The sequence below is a fragment of the Phocoena sinus genome, chromosome 3 (assembly GCF_008692025.1).
Source record: "Phocoena sinus isolate mPhoSin1 chromosome 3, mPhoSin1.pri, whole genome shotgun sequence".
In the NCBI taxonomy this organism is placed as follows: Eukaryota; Metazoa; Chordata; class Mammalia; order Artiodactyla; family Phocoenidae; genus Phocoena; species Phocoena sinus.
In genome coordinates, this window is record NC_045765.1 from 60,254,612 (window position 1) to 60,276,280 (window position 21,669).

The window sequence follows — 21,669 nt, forward strand, 5'->3', positions numbered from 1 at the left end:
CCTACTTTCCCTTTGAGGCCACGCTGGGAAGATATGAAATGTTTCAACTAAAATTTACATAAAATAAAAATGACCACCCATAAACACCCCAGCAGACCAGTCTCCATTCCCAAAGCTGCAAAAGGGTGGACCTAACATGCAGCTTGGCACCCATTAGGTGCCAAGGTATCAGTAGTTATGTTGACAGAACAAATGGCAGCAGGCACTGAACAATGCAGCACAAATTAAATGCCAGGCTCTTTGGGACAGGGGGCAGAAGCAGGATGGGGAAAGGGGTCAGCACGTGGCCAGCCTTGGAATCCCTACCTCTAGGGGTCTGGGGCTTGCAAAGGCTGTGGGTATGCTCCTTTCTCCATGAACATAGCTGCCTGGCAGAAGGCTTACCCTGGAGTCTCATACTGTAAACTGACTGGATTCCTTATCACTTTGGGTGTGAATTTTGGGCCCCAGACTATTGGAAACATTTGGGCTTGGACCAACACCTACAGTTCTCACTTCCCCTTAAACCAGCTGTTCTCAACTTCTCAGGTGGTGAGAATGACTCATGCTTCCTTCTACCTTTGTGCTTACCAAATTTATTATGACTGGGTTCTACTTTTATAACAAAAAACAAAGCCGCTAATTAAAAAGTGTCCCCAGAGGATTCAGAGCTTGGACCCTTGGAGGTCCACTGCTGTCCTGTTGGCCTCCTCCCTAGGCCTGTGCATATACTGCCAGAGGTTATCTGGAAAGCAGTTCCCAGTGTTTGGCTCCAATCTTTGGTACTTATATTGTTGCTCTTACAGCCTGATCCCTCAAACTTAGGTCTTGAGAGGGTGCCATGGTGACTGCAGTCTGTTCTCAAGCTGCTCTGTGCACAATACCCAGCCCCTGCCAAAGAACCAATGTGTAAGGGCTAACGAAAGCTAGGAAGGAAACTTTCTCCCTAACAGATGGTATCATCAACTTACCACCAGGCCTCAGTACTGCCCTCGCTGATCTTTCTGGCTTGCGAGAGATCTCTTGTACCCACCTCTGGGATTGACAGTCTTCATTCTAAAGGCAGCTTTCCAGCGGATGTTCCAGGGAGTCTCCACCTGAAACCACAGTCTTATGTGTTCATGCAGGTACAGTCCTATGGCTGAGGCCCACTACAATACAGCAAGGTCACTAATCTAGATTTTCTTTGGAGGCGATATTCTAGGCCTTTAGCTGAAGCTGAAGCCATGAGCTAGCCTCTGGATTCTTTTCTATTCTCTGCTCAGGACAGTTATAAGAACAAGAAGCTTCCTGTTCCTGTTGTCTTTCTACTAGCACCAACACAAAAACATAAAACATAAAAGCTCCCAACTCAAGTTTTGTAGAATGACTTTATGCAGATGCCAGCCAAAGAGCTGCAAACCTCTCGGCATGTGACATTCTTCTGTTCAAGAGTGCTGCTAGTCCAATTTAGCTGGTGGGCTACAGTATTCTTGGCACAAGGCCTTGTTTGTAAAGGGGGAAGGGAAGAGGGCTTCAGACAGGAAGCAGCATTAAGAGGTCTGCCTTAAGTGTGCTTACATTTGCACTTTGGCAGCCCTCAAGACACCACAAAAGCCCTCCTGCATTCCAGGAAGAATGACAACTAAATGATTCAGGTTGGTGGCGCCTGAGGTCAGCTCTAATATCCCCCCAAAGGACTACAGAAGCATCACACTTGTAACCAAACGAAGACCATCACCACAAAAAGACCTAACCAGCTAAAAGGTTACTTGCTTTTACTCAGCAAAGTACACTCTATATTTAGTCTTTCCAAATATATGATTCCAGAAGTCAATGGTAAACAAAGCATCTTGTGGCCAAGCTTTAGCACTAAGTCAACGGCAGAGTTCCTGACAGTCCATGCAGGCTTCTAGCCCAAGTCTGAGTCCTCCATATGCCAAAGGGGAAACTTGGAGCTTTTCCTTCCAGGGCTCTTGATTTCAACCAGCAAGGAACTAATGTTGCTGAACTAAGAGAGTTTTGTATAGGGTGCACCTTGTTCATCTTTTGGGCCCATCTAAAAGAAAGCCCTAGTCCATGCAATGAACAGAAAACTTAAAAAACCTCAGGTTATTATTGACCAAAGTTGTTTAAAAACCTGTAGTGATGGTGGGGAGAAATTACTGAAAAAACAGCACACACATCTGTGTGTGTGTTTCTAATATATCTTTGTGCTCTATATCATATGTTAGAACAAGATAACTAGAATTTCCCCATATCAGACAACAGTTCAGTTTTTCCCCAACTAGATGGGAACTGAAGTACCATCTTTGCACAAGGCCCCTGTCCTATGGACAATTTCATTTACCTTTAATAGCTTTCCACCTATGACTTTTCTGTTTACATACATAATCCCCACATACCAGATTCCTTGGGGACTCTGCATTGCTGAATGCACTAGAAAGGAATTGTAATAACACCAAGACCTAAAAACTTGATCTCTCTTAAAACCTGGGAGAATTGGTTACCTTAGACATAACTCTAAATTGTTTTTGAGCCCCAGGCTTCTGTCTTTTAAAGAGCACTAAATGGGGCTTCCCTGGTGGTGCAGTGGTTGAGAGTCTGCTGCCGATCGATGCAGAGGACACGGGTTCGTGCCCTGGTCCGGGAAGATCCCACATGCCACGGAGTGGCTGGGGCCCATGAGCCATGGCCGCTGAGCCTGCGCTCCGCAACGGGGAGAGGCCACAACAGTGAGAGGCCCGTGTACCGCAATCAATCCAATCAATCAATCAAGAGTACTAAATGAATAAATTAAGACAGGTACCCTCGTTTACTGGGCACACAACAGACTTACTAAATAAGCCACCTTCAATAGCTTTCCTCTCCATTACCTTCCACTACATGAGGAAGAATTTTTAGATCAGTTTCAGAAGTCACTCATATTCATGGAACTTTTAAATTTTGCGGTGTGTGTGTGTGTCTGTACAGACTCAAGGATACGTCTAGGAAGGGGGAAAAAAATTGGTGTATAGTCAAGAGTGCTTTCTATCAGAGATCAGAGTGTTCCTATATCCAGACTTCACTTGTTTACATTACAAAAAAAAAGTGGAAAATGGTGAAAACCTCTTCACTGGATAGATTACAAGTCTATATAAACTCATCAACATGATATTTTCACAAAGTGGGATGAATATTTAAGTTCAGTAGAATTTTAAAACTAAACTCAATCCCTTAACATCTCTTAAGGGATAGTATAGTTATTGGCTAAAAGACCAGAATGCTTGGGTTCAAATCCCAGCTCTATCAGATACTGGCTGGTTGACCTTGAGAAAGTTACTTGATCTGTACCTAGTTTCCTCATCTGTAATATGGTGGTACCCACCTCATAAGATTACTCTGAGTTTGAAATGTGATCATGTTAAAGTGCTTAGAATAGTGCCTTGCACAGAGTTATGTTAGAAGTACTGTTACAGAGGAATTGCACATCACAAATGCACTTAATCTTTAACATAAATCCAAATTTGTACCAAAATAAATTAGTTCTGGCCTCTTGCCGTACCATACATTTATAAAATTTATGTAGTAAATTTTAGAGTAAACATTCTTTGCATGACATGACTTTGTAAATTGAAGTGCACCTGGTATTCAACCAAAGAAATAGGAATCTGTTCCAAGGTTGAAGAAAAAAATTGTGAAGAGTAATTGAGAGATGGAACATTCCTAAGAATTTTCTCCAATAGGAATGGGGGCTAGATATGAGTTTTATGCATGTGTTGAATTTAGGAATTAGAGCTCATTAACTCCCTGCGAAGTAAGATGTAACTTCCTTATAATTATCTATCAATACTTGAAATATTTCAGTTTTAAATAGGGAAAACAGGTTAAAGATAAAAATAGATTTTGAAGTAGTATCCAAATAACATTTAATGAAATAAGAGGGGAGACTTTCATAGCTACTGTATATTTAATCTAAGAGACAGTCACTGGAGTACATGTCTAAAGAAACTGTTTTAGGGCTGAATATAGAAGTATCACACATTTGATATGACCAAAAAGTACCTTTAAATAAAGCATCTTTTTTGGGGGGTGTGGGAGCATAATTCCAGTGAGTTAACTCTCAATTGTATCAAAAGTTCCCTAAGATCATACTTACCCCCAAATTTCCCAAGTATTAACTTTTAAAGGGAAACATCAGCACTTATCCTTTCTAAAATTTGCTTAATAAATAGAACCTATAGATATTGCCATCCTACAGTCTTCCAGTAGAGGAATCAGTCTTTCAATAGTAAGCTGTTAGCTTACTAAGCTAGTATGAATGTGTAAGAAACTCTTGGGGTTAATGAAATAGCTCTTTTAACTACTAGAAAGATTACACAGGTGGTTCAACAGAATTTACTTGTATATTTTCCATTTTCTATACTATCTGAAGGCATAGGATAGCTTTGTTATTAGCTTTCTTCACTATTGTGTTTTGTTTATCCAGTAAATGAAAATGCAGTACAAATTTTTTACAACTTAGGAGATTAAAAAAAAAAAATCTCCACAAGAGAAAGCAACTCAGCAGGCCCTGGTGTTAAAACATTTTTCCAGAATAAAAAGATAGGCAATTGCATTAAAAGGCAGTTTTCAAATATTTAAATTACACCAAGATTCCTTCCAAATATCTGCCTTGTTCAAACCAATGCAACAAGTTCTTATTTATTGTTAATAGTGGGGCATGAGTTTTTGGTAAATGTTGACAGTTTACTTTTTTTCATTATCAAAAATCTTTTAAAGTGCTATCAAGCAGCAAAATAAGTTGCATCAGCTCTCTGCTCATGGTAGAGGTGCCAATTCCTCGTGGTGGAGGTACAAATTGTGAAATCCCAAAAGGTAGAGTTTAACAGTAAGTAGTGCATGAAGAAACAGTAACAAGTGGCCTAAATACAGAGTTGGACAGAATCAAACCAGTTATGTCTATAATTGCTCAACTGAAACTAATATAGGTACATTCAAAATAAAGTTTGAGATTATAATTGGTGTTTAGAATCAAATTTGAAGAATTTCTTGATAAAATATAAATCTGTTCTTTTGAAATTAGAAATGAAACTATCAATTGATGGAGAGCTAGAGACTTATTAACCCCTCCTACTCAGATAAGGAAATAAGTGACAAAGTCTCTTGCACTGAAGTTATGTATTTTAACAGCTTTACATGTAATATTCATATATAAAAAACTTTAAGTGCTTTTCTCCAATTTAAAAATCTAAAGAATTCAAAAATAAGGCATTCAATATTTGAAAAAAGTACAGATTTACAAAATGTGTATATTCTGTCATGAAAACTCCACACCAACATTATACACTTGGAAAAAAATACAAACAGGATATATTACAAATTTATGTAAGCAATAACTTAGTTCACACCATGCAATAAAAAGTACATTAATCAAGATACACAAGCTTTTGTAGGTTCTAAACCGAAGGGTTTTTTTTCTGCAGAATCCTTAAAACCTGTGGCACTTAAAATTTGTTAGCCTTTCTACTGAGAGGTAAATTATACACAAAAATGATGAAAAAGATTAACAGACCAGTTGTCTATTATGAATCATTCCAGCTTTGTTCAACAATGGCCGAAACTCTTTTCTCATACTCTCGTTTGTTTTCCTGATAAAGCTGTGCTGCCTGGCTATTGGCTGGACTATTTGGATTTGGTTCATCCAGCAGAGACTAGAAGGAAAGACAGAGATAAAACATATTTGTGGAGTTATTCTTTATATTAACATGGGTCCGATATGGAGCACAGAAGTTGTATAAAGCAGAAATTATTCTATGAAGAAAGACAGAAATTAGTACGTCTTACATATTTTTAGATCTAAGTACTTTCAGAAATGGTTTGATAAATACAGTAAGAAGTTTCCTGCTGCTAGAAAACTTAAGCTTTCAAAACGGATAGTTCTTAATTGCCTTAAGCGCTCTAATCTCAAAGAAATTGGAAAAGAACAGTATTCTTCAGCATACTGAGGCATTAACCAGGAAATAAACAACTTGATTTGGTTAATACACAATATCTATAAAATAGCTTAGCAACTAACATTTTCCAAAGTTAAACTCTATTACTGAGGTAAGTTTGCAAATTTCTGACAGTAAGTTGGGTGGTGTACCTTGTTTCCTTTAATCAACAAAACATATGCACCTAGCAGCAAGGGAATGAAACAGGAAAGCCGAAAACACTTTATAAGATGACCTGAATTAAAGCAGAAGTGTGACAGAAAAAACTTTAAAAAGGTCATAAACCAAAAACGTTACTTCTGCTCCTCTCAAATCCATATAACTAAAACATCACTCACCCCCCACCCCTCCCTCAAACTGTCATTCAAGGTCAACTCTGAAATATTCTGCCAGAGTACTTTGGCAAATAGTTATTTACTTTCGTTTAAAATAGAATTTCTTGGATGGGGCAACATACTCAATGCTTCTCTGCACTTCTGCAGTTTCTTGAGGTCCCTATGTTTTTTTCTAAACAATCATCTTTATCTCTCCCCAAGAAGACTCTTCTTTTTGGGCACGAATAATACTTGACCCGTGAGGGAATTCCCTGGTGGTCCAGTGGTTAGGACGCTGCACCTTCACTGCAGGGGGCATGGGTTCAATCCCTGGTCAGGGAACTAAGATTCCACAAGCCTTGTGGTGTGGCAAAAAAAAAAAAAACCCAAAAAACCCAAACGAAACAAAACAAACACCTGACCTGTGAGAACACTTTATACTTAAATTTGATCAGAATGTTTGTGTATTTGATCCAATGTGGTCACGAATGAAAAAGCAGATTGGTTGTATAAAAATCATGAGGAAAAAAAAAAAAAAAAATCATGAGGGTTTTGTCCAAGCTCTGCCACTGGTTACCTTAGTGTTGGGAAGGTTAGTTTGCTCATTTGGGCTTTAAATTGATCCTAAAAGAGCCAATTATATCCCATAGAATCTTGAAAAGTTAAGATGCACCCTAACACATGCTTACCTGAATTGATGTTAAGATAGAAGATACATCGTATGTTGGACTCCATCTATTCTGAAGGATATCTAAACATATGCTACCATCAGCATACACTGCAAAGACAACACTAAAATTGGTTACATATTAACTTTGTCATTTCTAACAATTAAAGAGAAATTTTTACCACAAACTGAATGCTTGGCTCAGTCAGAAATCTTGAACATTAGTCAATAACTAAAACTTTTTGTCTCACAGGAAAATCAGTCTCAAACTAAGGACTCTTTACGTGCCTTTTGATCAGGAGGCTGAGTGAGAGTTAAATTTTTTCATCACATACCATATAGCAAATCTGTTTAAATTCTACATTTCCAAATATTCCTAAATAAAATTCTTGAGGGGATAAAAAAGCTGAATTTTTGACATAGCAATTCTACTCTAAAAGTAATAATCATGGACATGCAAAGTTTTATTTACAGGATGTTCACTATAATACTCTTCATAGAAGTGACAAACTGGAAACTACCTTTGGTCCACAGTGAGGGGACTGGCTAAATAATGGTACATTATTAACGGTACATACCAATACTGCCGCCAGAAATGATATACATCTACCATATATTAATTAATGTAGAATGACACCCCCAATATGTTACATTAATAAGTTTCCAATTACTTATTTAGGATAATTCCATTTTTTATAAAGAATTATTTATAAATATTTTCATCTGAAGTATATGCAGTCACAAAAACATTTGTAAGACTAAATGCCAAAATGTAAATATCTGTAAATAGTAGGATTATGAAGGGTATTATCTTCTTTACCTTTCCTTGTACTTTATGATTTGTTTTTCCAATAAGTATGCATTCCTTTCATAATAAAAATAAAAATCAAGTGATTACCGTTTTAAAAGTCTAACATTTGAGAGGCTTTTCCCCCCTCCTGAACTGATTATGTGAGAATACAATAAACATAAATTTTTATCCAGAACTTGCCAGATTATTTATCTCTACAATAAATTTCCAGAAGCAGAATCGCTGTGTTGACAAATGATAAATGCATTTAAATGTTATAGATACTGCCAAACTGTGGAATGCAGAACAAGCCAGACCACTCTGCATCCAACAGGAATAAGTGAGGCCTTTTTGGGGAGAGGAGGCAAATTACACTTAAGTACTGTCGTTCCTCAGGGCTCTATCCTCGGTCCTCTTCCTTCTTACCCTTTACACACCCTCTGGGCAATTTTATTCATGGCCTCAATTATTACTATCTATGTGCTAGGTACTTCCAATTGTTAGCATTAGACCAGATTTAACTCTCAGCTTTAAAGCAGCATACTCAACCGCTTACTGTGTATCCCATAGGAACATCAAACTTAGCAAGTCCAAAGCAAAAATCATCACCTCTGTAAAACCCATACAACTAAAATGATTTTAAAGTTTTGAACTAGTAACTATTTTTGAGAAGTAATCCAAAAGTAAACTAGAAACTGAACATCCATCAACTGATGAATGAACAAAATGTAGTCTATCTATACAATGGATTATCATTCAGCAATAAAAGGAAGTGAAGTACAGGTATGTGTTACAACATAGATGAATCTGAAAACTGTGTCAGCTGAAAGAAATCAATCACAAAGGACCACATATATTAAATGATTCCATTTATATGAAATGTCCAGAATAAGCAAACCTGTAGAGTGAAAATACATCAGTGGTTGCCTATGGCTGGGAGGCGGGGGGGATGGGGATGGGGAGTGACTGCTAATAGGCATGGGATTTTGGGGGGAGGGTGATAAAAATGTTCTAAAATTGATAATGGTGATGGTTGCACAACTCAGTGAAGATACTAAAAACCACTGAATTGTACAACTTAAATGGGTGAGTAGCACAGTATGTGAATCTTTTAATAAAGATGTTTCAAAAAAGCAAACTAGGAAGTTAACTAAATAAGGTACTGATAGTGGAAAAAAGGGAAACCATGTTATTAATATGAAGGGATAAAAATCAAATACGCTGTTTCCTTATAAATTTGTTAAGGCTGAAAATCTTAAACCTATACACATATACTCCTTGCACATTCCACGGTCTTTTTTACCTTGATTTACAGAGCTCCCTTACTACAGTTTGGGTCGATTCACTAACAAGTCTAAGCTAGTAAAGCTACAGTAGAATAAATGATAATAAGTGACTTGAAAATTTCCTCAGAACAGAAACAGAAAATAAAATTAAAGCTGCCTTGCCTCTGGGTGGGGGAAGACCTTGAAAGAAAAAGCAACTTCACAGCAATAAAGCACAAAGGCTGAATCTATGATCTAATCTATTATTGGGAGGTCACCTTGATTCCAGACACACAAACACACCTCTCTCCTATGAGTAGGGAGATCCCTATCTGCCTGCAGTTTTCTCACGTAGTCTGTAGTTCTAGACTAGATGCACAATCAAGAGGACCTCTGAAAATATTCCTCCTGAAAGTACGTTAACTGATGGAAAACCACATTTAAATGTGCAAAGGATATAAAAGGGAAAGAGAACTTAAATATTCTGGAAAATAAGTCTTTCATACAGTAATTTATAATCCAGGAATACAAATTTATTAGAAATAAAGAGCAATAAGTCAGGAAGAGCAAATTTAATTACAAAAGTCACTTAGCAATCATTTATGGAAAATAGTAATAAACTGCTAAAAGTAAAAATAGTAACAAGGGAGGAAAACTGTATTTAAAAAAAACCCTTAAAAACATACAAACCTTTGACCTAGTAATCCTACTTCTAAAAACTTATTCATGGGTATTTGAGAAGATTTATTTTCAAGAAAAATGTGCTGTTTAAAACTGTAAACAATTAAAAATCACCAACTGGACAATGATTAAATAAATAATGAAAAACTCATATAACAGAACATTTTGCAGCCATTAAGAATGATATAGGGAATTCCCTGGTGGTCCAGTGGTTAGGACTCTGTGCTCTCCCTGCCGGGGGTCCGGGTTCGATCCCTCATCGGGGAACTAAGACCCCAAAGCCGCGTGGCGCGGCCAAAGGAGGAGAAAAAAAAAGATACAAAAGAATGTTTAATAAGTGAAAATGTTCATGTTATATATAATTACTTAACCTTACATACAACATGATCTTAATTTTGTACAAATTAAGCAAGCTAAATTTTAAGCTATAAATCTTTAGTATCTTTCACATTTTGATAAATAAATAGATATTACTTTAAAATCAGAAGTTATTAAAACAAAACTTTATCTCAAATCTGGAACCTTGATAAGATTCCAGACTACAAAAGTATGGTTAATATTGACATAGAAGCAACATCTAGAAGTGGGCCCTAATAACGAGAAGTATGGGCAAGACCTAAAAGGATGAAACAACTCTTTTTTCCTCCTATCATTTGCAAAGGCTAATAAATTGCTACTTACCATTTGGATGAAACATTTTGGATAAAAACCTAACAGTTGGCGGTTTATTTGGATATTCTTCAGAAAATTCTATTACTAGTTTAAAAGTACCTAGATAGAAACAAACCAAAATAATTACAGTAAAGACAAGCATAACTTTTCTCTCTCTTCATCAATGAACTCCCAAGCCCATGCTGGCTTTTGCACGACCATACAAAAATTAATGTCAATTTTGGTTTAGCGCATAAAACATACTAAATATACTATTTATGTACTGATAACATACAGCATTGGCAAGCACTTGGGGGGTACAGCACTTACATGTGCTACTGGTGGGAACATTAACTGTCATATTGTTGGAAAGCAATTTTGCCCTAGCTACCAAAATTTTAAATGCACATTTGAGGAACTACAAATAACTTATTGTAACTTAGAAGGGGGTGCCAAATGATTTTGAGATGGGCTCACCACCACATGACAAAGCACTCAGATTGGAGGCATGGCCACTAATGTGAAAAGTCTGCTCTGTCCCTATCACTTAAGTATGCCAAGAATCAGTTAAGCATTAGTGTAACTGCCTACTGTTGGTTATAGACCAATACAGTACATTTTGGTCAGTCTAAATCATTATCTTATGGTCAAAAGAGACAGGCATTTTAAAAAAAATATGCATTTATAATAAAGTCTATCTGTTCAGAGTGTACAAAGAAGAGCTCTTAACTCAAATTCCAAATCTATTTAGCAGAAACAACCACTGTTAATAGTTTCGTGTTTGTCTTTCTAGCCTCCTTTTGCATTTATTCACTATCCAGAGTCCTTTTATTTTGAGGAAATCTACCTGAAGGTTGGATACGTGCTCCAACCACAACACCTTGGGCATAGTAAGTTGAGGCTTATTCCTAATGAAGTCAATAAAAGTTTAAAACCATTCCAGATGTCTCCACAAGCTTCTTTCCTTATTTCATCAATGCAGTTTAAAAAAAACAAAACAAAAACCCTTTCTCACCCTAAATTCCAAACTCATGACTCTAGTATCAGAGGCATGTGTTCAGTAAAATATTTAATATTTTATTTTCATTAGTCATATATTCAGTATGTAACCTCTACCTCTTTACATTTTTTGTTTGGAAATTTGGGATTAGGGAGGCCAAAGATGATATTTAATTCACATTTTGATATATTAATAGAGATTCTATGAAATGTACAGTTCATTAGCAAAGATAGCCTTATACCTAATTCTATAGTTTTACAGTTTTAATTTTAATTATAAAAATGTACAACATAAACACTTCAGACAAGCACAAATATGAAACAGCGTTTTTTAACCTTTTAAAATTCACATTATGGGGTCTCAGGACCCCTTTATACTCTTACTCCCAACCACACCAAGTTTCCAAAGTGAAGTCACTGAATGTGAAGTTGGGAAGAGATACATGCAACAGCATACCATTTTATGGTATTTCCACCAAAAATTGAAAATAATTTTAAAATATGGGCTCTTTAATAACCAACTTGCAAAAATTCCCCCAAATTTTTAAACAATCTATTCTCATAATCAGTATAAGCTGCCTCCAGCACATCACAGGCTCTATCTATATTTACTATATTAGAAACTATAACTCAAGGAAAACTTAACATATTTATTAACAACTGTATACACATTAACCTAAGTAACATTTAATGAAAATAACTATATTTCCCCCAACCAAGTTAGTGAGAAGTGTAACATTGTTTTACATATTGGCAAATCTCTTAAATGATTAGCTTAATAGAAGACAGCTGCATTCTCTTAGCTGCTTTTGCGTTCAATCTGTTGCAACATGCTGTTTTGGTTGAGGTACATGAAGAAAATCAGGCCTCACACAAATATGTAAATGAAAAAGGAAAAGACTATTTTCATAGCCTTTTCAGATAATTGTAGATATTCTTTGATATTACACCAAAGAAATGGTACGTTTTTAAAGGTTAGCTGCAATGTAGAATCTGAAACCACATAAACTTTCTGCATCAGTTACATTAACAACTGTTGCATACTGCATATATCTTTTATCCATCCATAATTTTCTAATACACTGGCCATTTGGAAAATATTGGTTCACTGAGTTATCCAAATCTTCTAAATGTAGCCATATTTCATTACATATACACTCCAAAAAAAAAATCACAACAGGTAATACCCCCTACTGATCTCATGAGAGAAGTCTTAAAAGTATTGGGAAGCCGTCATTTTATCAGCAGCTACAAATACTGTCAGTCACTTTGCTTGACCTAACAGTTTATTTTGGTAACTTTCAAGAATATGTCAACCAAATACATACTCGAGTCTAAATAACTGGAGTTTGTCTGTCAGTCATTCCTTCAAGTAAAAAATGTTCCACGAGAAGAGCAGTAATTGAAGTTGCAGCTCAAACGACTGCAGAAATGTTTTCCGTCTAGACGACTATCATAGTTTGGTATGCAAGAGAAGTGTTTCATGCATACTTCCAACTTCATCACGCAGAATGTTAAAAAGATGCATACTCAACAGTCAGAATTTAGTAATATTAATAAATTCCGACTTTTTCATGAAGACATTTTAAACTGAAACTGGCATCTTTTAAAATGCAAAAAATACAATGACTCCCAGCAGTTTGGTGCCACTGTCTTGTTTTAACCACTATCCGTTTTAACTGATTTTAAACTACCAGTTTTAACCACTATCGCTTTTGTACCATCAGAGCTAATGTTAATACAATGAAAAAGGCAAATGTTTCACTACTGGTATGAAGACAGTTTTGATCCCATGGAACCCCTGAAAGGGTCACAGGGAACTTAAGGGGTTTATGGATCACCCTTAAGAATCCTCTGGTATAAAGTAAAAAGCTGAACTCCTTGAGTACCTCCCTTCAACTCCTTAACCCCCATTTAGAGGTAACCACTGGTAACAGTATGGTATATAACCCCCTTTAACCACACACACTTGCATGCATGTATTTAGTAAAAATGTGGTATTACAACATACATTCTGCAACTTTTTTGTCTCCTCAGATATATGTCCAGATCTACCTTATTCTTTAATAGGTACATAATATTCTAGAGTCTAGATATATCATAATTTGCTTAACCACTTCTCCTATTGAACATTCAGGTTATCTCCTTAAAAATACTTCTGCAATCATTATTTGTACAAATATCCTTGATGGGTTAATTCTGAAGCCACTGTGATAACTAAGACAAACCTGTTTAACAATTTTTTAAAATCCATGCTATAATTAGGGAAACTAAGTATCTGGTTAAAATCAATTTGAGAAGTTCAACTATAAAAACATGTTAGAAGGAGTTTTCCATTTTCCTCGCTCTTGGTGAAAATACTGAATTTAAGACGCAAAAGGTCCTGCAGAATGGTAACTATTTACGGGTGTCAAATGCTAGCTGTTACGTGAAGCTACTGGCCGCTGTGTATGATTAAGAACAATTTCAGCTCAGCACCTGATCAATATAAAGTTAAAAAAGCATGATTACCCTTCTGATGTTTACCTCAGGGACACTTTTAGCATGATACAAAGCCATTTAAACTATTCTCAACATAGACCCCACCATCTAATCTAGGCTTCGAGTTCTACAGCCAATAACAAAGTAACAGGGAACTAGTAATGAAGGTGATCAAGCTGATTTGAGAAGACAGTCCTTTGTAAAATATAAATTCTCAGTAGCATTATTTAGTTACAATTTAACCTATTAACAATAGAAACTAGTTAACTAGATAGGTTGGTGTAACAATTCCCTACTTAAAAGAAGCCTCTTAATAGAAAACATTGAGAATGACTTACCATCTTCAAAGGGTGTCCCTTCTGGTCTGAAAACAAGAAGATTTCTGATTAAAAGAAGTTTTTCATTCTGCTTTTTCCTGATTTTCACAAGTGGAAAGAATAAACTCAGAGAAAGAGGGGTTCATTCTGGTAATTTGTGGAGTATTTAAGTTATTATTAATTTAGTATCACCATAGCCCTGGATTTTTATTGATGTAGACATAAAGGGTAACTTTAATTTTCAAAGTTTTCCTTTTAGGGTGGCTTTTCAAAAAACAAAACAAAAAAACTTGTCATAATTTTAGCACAAAAAGAATTCAGTTCATAAATACCAACGCTTTTGTAAATATCTGTATTCTTAAGAGGAAAAGTCTTACTTTCAATGTAAGATGGAAATCAATACCCTTTAGTTTAAGACAATTATGACACCATGGACTTCCCTGGTGACGCAGTGGTTAAGAATCCGCCTGCCAATGCAGGGAACAAATGTTCAAGCCCTGGTCCAGGAAGATCCCAACATGCCGCGGAGCAACTAAGCCTGCCTGCCACAACTACTGAAGCCTGCGCACCTAGAGCATGTGCTCTGCAACAAGAGAAGCCTCTGCAATGAGAAGCCTGGGCACTGCAACGAGTAGCCCCCACTCGCTGCAACTAGAGAAAGCCCATGCGCAGCAATGCAACCAAAAATAAATAAATAAATTTATATTAAAAAAAAGAAGGGCTTCCCTGGTGGCGCAGTGGTTGGGAGTCCGCCTGCCGATGCGGAGGATGCTGGTTTGTGGCCTGGTCCGGGAGGATCCCACGTGCCGTGGAGCTGGGCCCGTGAGCCATGGCCGCTGGGCCTGTGCTTCTGGAGCCTGTGCTCCGCAGCAGGAGAGGCCACAGCGGTGAGAGGCCCGCGTACCACAAAAAAAAAAATAAAATAAAATAATTATGACACCAAAGTGTCCTGCTTTTCAAAAGAGCTATAGCTCTTGTTCAAATCGACTGGATTTATCTGATGTCACCAAGAAAGCCAGTTTCTTTTGCCCAAATCTTTTTCTTGCTACCACATTCCAATTTCATCTTTCCTAAGCAGCAACATGAAGTTTAATTACCACTTGCAAGGCACATTCAGGATCTCAAAGAAACATGCTAACAGCCTGAATTAGAAGTGTAAACTACCCTCATTTTTCCACTAGTCTTTAACGTAGACTCTCATAACTGATTTAAGAGCAATTCAGAATTCTGTTTACAAAAAGTATTCCTTTAAAGTTTTAGTGCAAAACCCTAGTTTAAAAAGAGTGAAAGAAAATAAAATCCAGTTCTAGAAAACTAAAGAAAAACATATGGAAAATTTAAATTAAAAAGCATATATAAAATATATACTATCTGTAAAAGGTAAAAATGCATCTCAAAAGGCTCCATTCAGTTATTTCACACTGAGGTGTGAAACATTTTTCATTTAAATCCTTACCATGGTGGAAGTTCTAGTATTTTTGGTTCCTAGCCTTTTTACAGTTCTAGTAGAATGCAAGCATAAGAATGTGCTTGGCACATTTTCCACAAAATAATTTATCTTTCTCCTTTAGTCTCAAATGACATTTTGATCAAGTAAAGCCCAAAGTGATCATAAAATCATAAATTTTATGTAACTGCCGAAACTCTTCTCAGAATTCTTTTTTACCTTGCAGTTTTTGTAAGATCGCTGATCCCTCAGCTTCCTTTCCTACTTGTTATACATTCACTTTTCTTAAAAGAATCACCACACCTACCATTTGTCATTTCTTTCAACTCACCCAAATATAACTGCATTCCACTGCATGATGTTGTTTTCAGATGGTGCACCACTGACACCCACAGGTGGGTCCTCTTGCAATCTAGAAATGCAGAGTAGAAATTTTAGAGTTGAATATTAAGGCCACTAAGAACGCCAAACGGAACACCTATGGACTGTACACCATCTACTTTGAGAAACAAAGTAAATCAATTTCCTTGTTCTTGTGCTGGGCTGGAATAAACCATGACTTAAAAGCGCCTTGGAGGCATCCCTCTTCAAATATCACCAAAGTTATCTGTTCAAGAACTGCCTTCAACAGTAACAACAAAGTAAAAACCTCAAATGAAAAAATGATTTTACTGTTGTGAACATGCAAAGACTTCGTGAGTCCTAACCACAGCTACTTGTGCAACAGGCCACCAACTATTCTTCCCCCCAAAACCAAAACAAAAAAACCCCCACCTCAGTGTAAACACTAAATGACTGAAAACACACGTATATCCAATTTAATTAGGAAACTAGTTTTAGGCAGTAGAGTTACTTTATCCCATTTGCTTCAATTGGCAATAGGTTTTAAAGTAATCAAAGCTTTGGTTAGGTTTTCCCCTCAGTCCCTATTTTAAAAGCTCTGCACCAACACTAAATCTAATCTCTCAGATCATGCAACTCAATACAAAGCTACCTTCCAACATTTGTCATAATCAAATTCTTGCAACCGAAGACCCTTGCAAACTACCAAAGATGCCAAGTATACAACTCAGAATTAAGCAGAGAATTGCAGTAAGAAACCAGGGTAACAATGGCCACGAACTGGGAAGTTTTAATATTTGAATTTCACTCACGGGAGCTAATCTGAAATCTACTGGTTTCAAGCTGTAGAAAGTGAGTTCTGCACCAAAATGAGCATCTCCTTTTAAAGACTGTCATCTCAGTAAAAAAATAAATGCTACATTTTATATATATATATATATATATATATATATATATATACAGACTGCCATGTGGTATGATACTTGATATTAGTCACCCCCCAGAATGGCTTTTTAGTCAACCTCAAGCAGAATAGGCCACAACGAACAGAAGCGTTAGAGGATATGCTGCTTGAAGCCCGCCCACCAAAGATAAAGGCTAAGTTACGAATACACTCAATGATAACTGGCCAAGCCCCAAACAATGGTTTCCAAGTGCCTCATTTAAGAGTTTATAATGAAGTTGAGAGATTACTTCCTGGGCCGCCGTTCTAAGTTTTTACACTAGGTATTTTGCCTCAAGCAGGGCGGGTCTCCCTAGAAAAACACTTAAAAATGCGCAGAGGTGCGTAGCGCTAAGTTTTCTCGGTCATTTTTCTCCCCGTACCTCCAAGCATTCAATCAACGGGAAACAACTGTAAAAAAGTCACTTCCTCCTCACTAACCCCAACACCTCCTAACAAAACCCTACTTTACAAAAGGAGGCCCAGGGAGTATCAGGTTAGCGCCAGTCTCCAAGGCGGCATTTCCCCAGGCTTTGGAGGCTATAGATAGGGCTTTTATACACCAGGCCACAGAGCTGAGTTCCAGAAAGCACTGGCAGCTGGGGTTGCCAGCCCGAGTCCCAGCCCTCTAAGCCAGTTCTCAAGGTCCTTTCAGGAGGGCGGGGAGAGAGTCGGGTTTCGGAGGATCGGTTAACCCCCGGCCCCAGAGCATCAGACCCCACCCTCACTGCAGAAAGAATGGGGAGGGAGGGAGGGTTTCGCCCCAACCCTGGCCCTCGAAGGAGACCGCAAGGCCATCGAACAAAGCTAACTGGTGCATCTAGCGAGGGGAAAGGCTTCTGCAAGGGCCTGCTTTTAAGGCAGAGAGGAGGTACCGCAAGGTGCAGGGGCGGGGGATGAGGTTTGAACGCCAGGGCGAGACACCGGGCAACTGGGACAAGTGGGCAGCAGGGAATCCTAGGACAGCCCATGGCCATCTTTTTACTTTTTGAGGGGGAAGGGGTGGCGAGAAGGTATCGAAATTTCTTACGTCGGACGAATGAACAGGCAAGGACAAGAGTGCTAACAGGGGCTAGGACTGGGCTTCCATCCGTCCCGCTGGGCCCACAGCGGCCCTCTTAGGGTCATGAGAGGAAGGCTCCCGGATCCCCGCCCTGCAGTCCCGTAGCTTTGGGGAGGAGCCGTCATCCAGACGAAGATGAAGGCCCTTACCGCTTGAAATCCCGCATAAGTCTCCTCCGGGCCGGGGTCGACATGCTCCCCAGCTGCCCCACGGTCAGTCTGAAAAAAAAGAGTCCCGCGCAGCCCCCCCCACCCCCCGGCGCGGCGGTCGAATCACTGTGGGTCACTGCCTCAGCCGAGGTTGCACAAACAACCCTGCAATGACGTCTCCCTCCGCCGCCTCCAGATCCCTCCGCCCTCCGCCAGTACCATGGAGTGAGGGATGGGGAGAAGGGGACGGGACGTAGGAGAGCTCGTTATGGGAGCCCTTTAGCAAGGACGCTACCCATTTTGGCTTCCTGAACGAATCGACCAATTATTGTTCTCTGTGCTCAGGCTGGAGATTGTGATTAAGAAATACCGAAACCGAAACACCAACCAGTTTCCCCCTCTTTTACTAGTTTAGGCTCAACCGGGTGGGGAGAGAGGGACGCATCCGGGGCCAGAGATATCAGGGAAAGGAGGTAGGATGACGTAAGGTCACGTGACTGCCGGCGGTGTTGTCAACAATCCACGCCTGAGAGGGAGGGGACGAAGTATCTAGAACCACGTGTCCCTATGACGCGATTAGAACGGATCACGTGAGAGCGTCGCCTGGGTCCGAGTTTCTGCCAGGTCTTTGAACCGGGTAGTTAAATTTACGGGGCTGAGGGCGGGTATACACCTTTATTAGTTTTCCGTCCAGTTTGTCCAATGAACGGCAATTGATGAGGTGGTGTCGGAAGCAAAAGTTTGTTTTGCTTCTTAAATCTTTAAAATAGAGCCAAAAATAATTTGAACTTAAAATGCCCCCTAGTTGGCTCAATGGCTTATCAAATCTGGTATGTGGGGAACACTGAAGGGACCTCCGTTTTCCCCAGCTCAATGCTGAGGCCCATACTAAGTAAAATCCCCTGAAATGCTTCCTTAGGGCCACCAAAAATCCTGCATGTGCATTGCAGTGGGTTTCCAGGGTTGGAAATTCTGGGCAGAGATAAAAGAACGCGTTTATACATTATCTTTGTTTACAATCCCCATAGAATTACGGAATTGTTTTTCCTTTATGGGTCTCCTCTTATTTGAGGTTTTGTGTGAGTCCGTGGATTTGTGTACAATAGGGTACCGTCGTATTAGTCAGGAAATGGGTTGATCGCAAGAGAGTGTTATCAATAGGTGGTTGGTTGTCAGAGAAACCTAATATTGTGATTCAGATCTGGGGCAGAGAGCATGCAAACGTGGGTGGGGGTTATGTATCTAGCCTGAGTAACTTATTTCAGGTTTTCTACACTAGCAAGTAAATGACCTGAAATGTCCCCCCCCCCGCCCCGCCTCTAGGGGGCTCAGGGATGTTGACCATTGGGATTCTGACATTACTTCTAGTCATTGAGTTCCTTTCCTCTATTGCCGCCAATTTCTGTTCTTCAGGGCTTTGCTGGTCTGAACTCTGAGCTCTTTTAACCCATTGGGGCAATTCCTCAGCCCAAGGTGTTACAGGAAGATAGAATGAGGAATTTAGTGTTGCCCATACTTTCATGGAACCAGAAAGGGTTAACGTTCTCTACTTTTCTGGTACCTCCCTTTCTTCAATCGCTGAATTCTGTCTCTTGTTTTTATAACTGCCTTGGTAATCAAGTTAGCCAGGCCTAACTCTTGATAGACACGCATTCACAAATGTAGTTCGCTAATAAGGTGAATATTCTAATTTTTTTTGCCTTCCTGCCACAGCAACCCTTATACTCCCTATAACTAAGGATGAAGACACACTGGTAGGGTTACCTACAGTGAAATGCCAAAGAGAAACTTTTATTTTAAAATCCGTTATGTCATTTGTCTAGCAATTTATTATAATTGTTTTGGAAATCTACAGATTATGATTTTCCAAAATGAAGAAACGCTTTTGAGAAAATCAAGTGAGGAGATTTCATTTAAGTCCTAGAGCTTTACTGTATAAGAAAGAATCATAGGCTGTCCTGGTTACCAGGCCTGCTATAACCTATTTGTAGAAAGAATAGTTTTAAAGCTATAAGTTTATACCGTAGAGACTGTAGCTTTAGATTGTGAGCTCACTGACAGCAGGTACTCTGATTCATGCTTTGTCCCTTGTCAATATTAAGCCAACAACAAATATTTAATAAATGTGCTTTACAGTAAGTCTGGGTCCACTGTAAGATTTACTATGATATTCTTTTTTTTTTAAAGAATTCTATTCTTAATTTATTTATTTTTGGCTGTGTTGGGTCTTCGTTTCTGTGCAAGGGCTTTCTCTAGTTGTGGCAAGCGGGGGCCACTCTTCATCGGGGTGCGCGGGCCTCTCACTATTGCGGCCTCTCTTGTTGCGGAGCACAGGCTCCAGACGTGCAGGCTCGGTAGTTGTGGCTCACGGGCCTAGTTGTTCCGCGGCATGTGCGATCTTCCCAGACCAGGGATCGAACCCGTGTCCCCTGCATTAGCAGGCAGATTCTCAACCACTGCGCCACCAGGGAAGCCCTACTATGATATTCTTATACATAGATAGAAAGTATTTTATAACATGGTTGAATAACTTTTCAAAAGGAAAGACAATTCTGAATATTTTGGTGGTGATAAGCAAAAAACCATGACCACCCCTCCTTCCTCCCCCACACGTCTCTCAGTATAAACCTTAGCAGCATAGAAAACACTTAGGAAGGTTTTAAAATACCAGTTCCTTTACCCTAACTCATTTAAATCAGGATCTCTGGGGATGGGACCTTTTAAAAAGCTCTGTAGGTGTGATTTTAACGTGCATGGTGGGGTGAGACCAACTGGATTAGCATTTACCGGATAGTAATAGTGCTTTATCTTATTTCCGAGCAGCACAGTGAGATTTGGCCTCTTACACTTAACTTCTTTTTACAGAAAAAAGAAATGAAAGCCCTAACAAAGACAGCACTCCTTGGGCGCTTCCAGTGATATTCAGTTTATTCATTGGAGGCTGGCACTCCAGCAGAACCTCATGTCTAGTTCTTAAGCAATTAGATTAAGGCCTCTTTTGCGGGGGTGGGGGAGGTGGAGCCCTCTGAATTATTTGCTTTTCAAGAGGGACTTTTAGAGTTTTGACATGTAGGAAGGGAGTTTTTTAAAAGGAGGATTACTATGAGTTCAAAAAAATGTTTTAAGCATATAAGAGGTGTTCAAGAAATGTTCTTGATTGATGAATCGTTTTATCCCTGTTTTAAGGATGAATGTCAACAACTGAGGTCGAAATCAGATCTATGGAATATTAACGTAACTAGGTAACTTAGAAAACTATAATTACACAAGACTTCCTTGGAAGTCTCGTTTTACAAGAAATCTCTGCCTGGTGACACCAGGCATCCTTTTAGGATCCGACACAAGTGGCAAGTGTTCACGGGCCTGGGGACATATAAGACGCAGGTCGGATAAACTTCCACGCCGGTTCCCCTTCCCTAGAGGATCTGCAGTCACTCAAGCTGCGGTCAAAATGCGACCCTCCCCCATCGCCGCTCAAAACCAACCTTGTGTAGTGGCCCCAGTTTGATCGACAGCAGCTCGTATTCGCCACTTACACCCTCAAGGAGGCTTCCAGTTAGTGCCCGCCAGGAATCCTTTTCTGCTTGTTCCCTCTTTTTCCTTCCGGTTCGGGCCTGGCCGGTGTTC

General features: G+C 38.9%; 1 protein-coding gene across 3 annotated transcripts; it reads right to left on the reverse strand.

Moving 5' to 3' along the window:
* Positions 1-3,849: 3,849 nt before the first annotated feature.
* On the reverse strand, positions 3,850-21,658 carry UBE2B (ubiquitin conjugating enzyme E2 B). 3 transcript variants are annotated; one of them, XM_032625522.1, is made up of 6 exons: positions 18,043-18,217; positions 15,877-15,957; positions 14,120-14,145; positions 10,332-10,421; positions 6,937-7,025; positions 3,850-5,651 (listed from the first exon to the last, which is right to left on the reverse strand). In XM_032625522.1, the coding sequence occupies exons 1-6, from the start codon at positions 18,084-18,086 to the stop codon at positions 5,523-5,525; spliced, it is 459 nt and encodes a 152-aa protein (XP_032481413.1). In that variant the 5' UTR covers positions 18,087-18,217; the 3' UTR covers positions 3,850-5,522. The 3 variants fall into 3 exon arrangements, with proteins under 3 accessions (XP_032481413.1, XP_032481415.1, XP_032481414.1); XM_032625524.1 differs by lacking the exon at positions 18,043-18,217 and adding an exon at positions 21,528-21,658 and having other exon boundaries at positions 4,325-5,651; XM_032625523.1 differs by lacking the exon at positions 10,332-10,421 and having other exon boundaries at positions 4,325-5,651; positions 18,043-18,200.
* Between the last annotated feature and the right edge of the window lie 11 nt (positions 21,659-21,669).

What these genes read in the sequence shown, in the direction of transcription:
- UBE2B (XM_032625522.1), bottom strand. Translation starts at nt 18,086, where the DNA reads ATGTCGACCCCGGCCCGGAGGAGACTTATGCGGGATTTCAAGCG. An exon ending in TGGAATGCAGTTATATTTGG is followed by an intron (nt 14,146 to 15,876) that starts GTGAGTTGAAAG and finishes TCTTGTTTTCAG; the next exon opens with ACCAGAAGGGACACCCTTTG. An exon ending in CTATCTTAACATCAATTCAG is followed by an intron (nt 5,652 to 6,936) that starts GTAAGCATGTGT and finishes CTTTCCTTCTAG; the next exon opens with TCTCTGCTGGATGAACCAAA.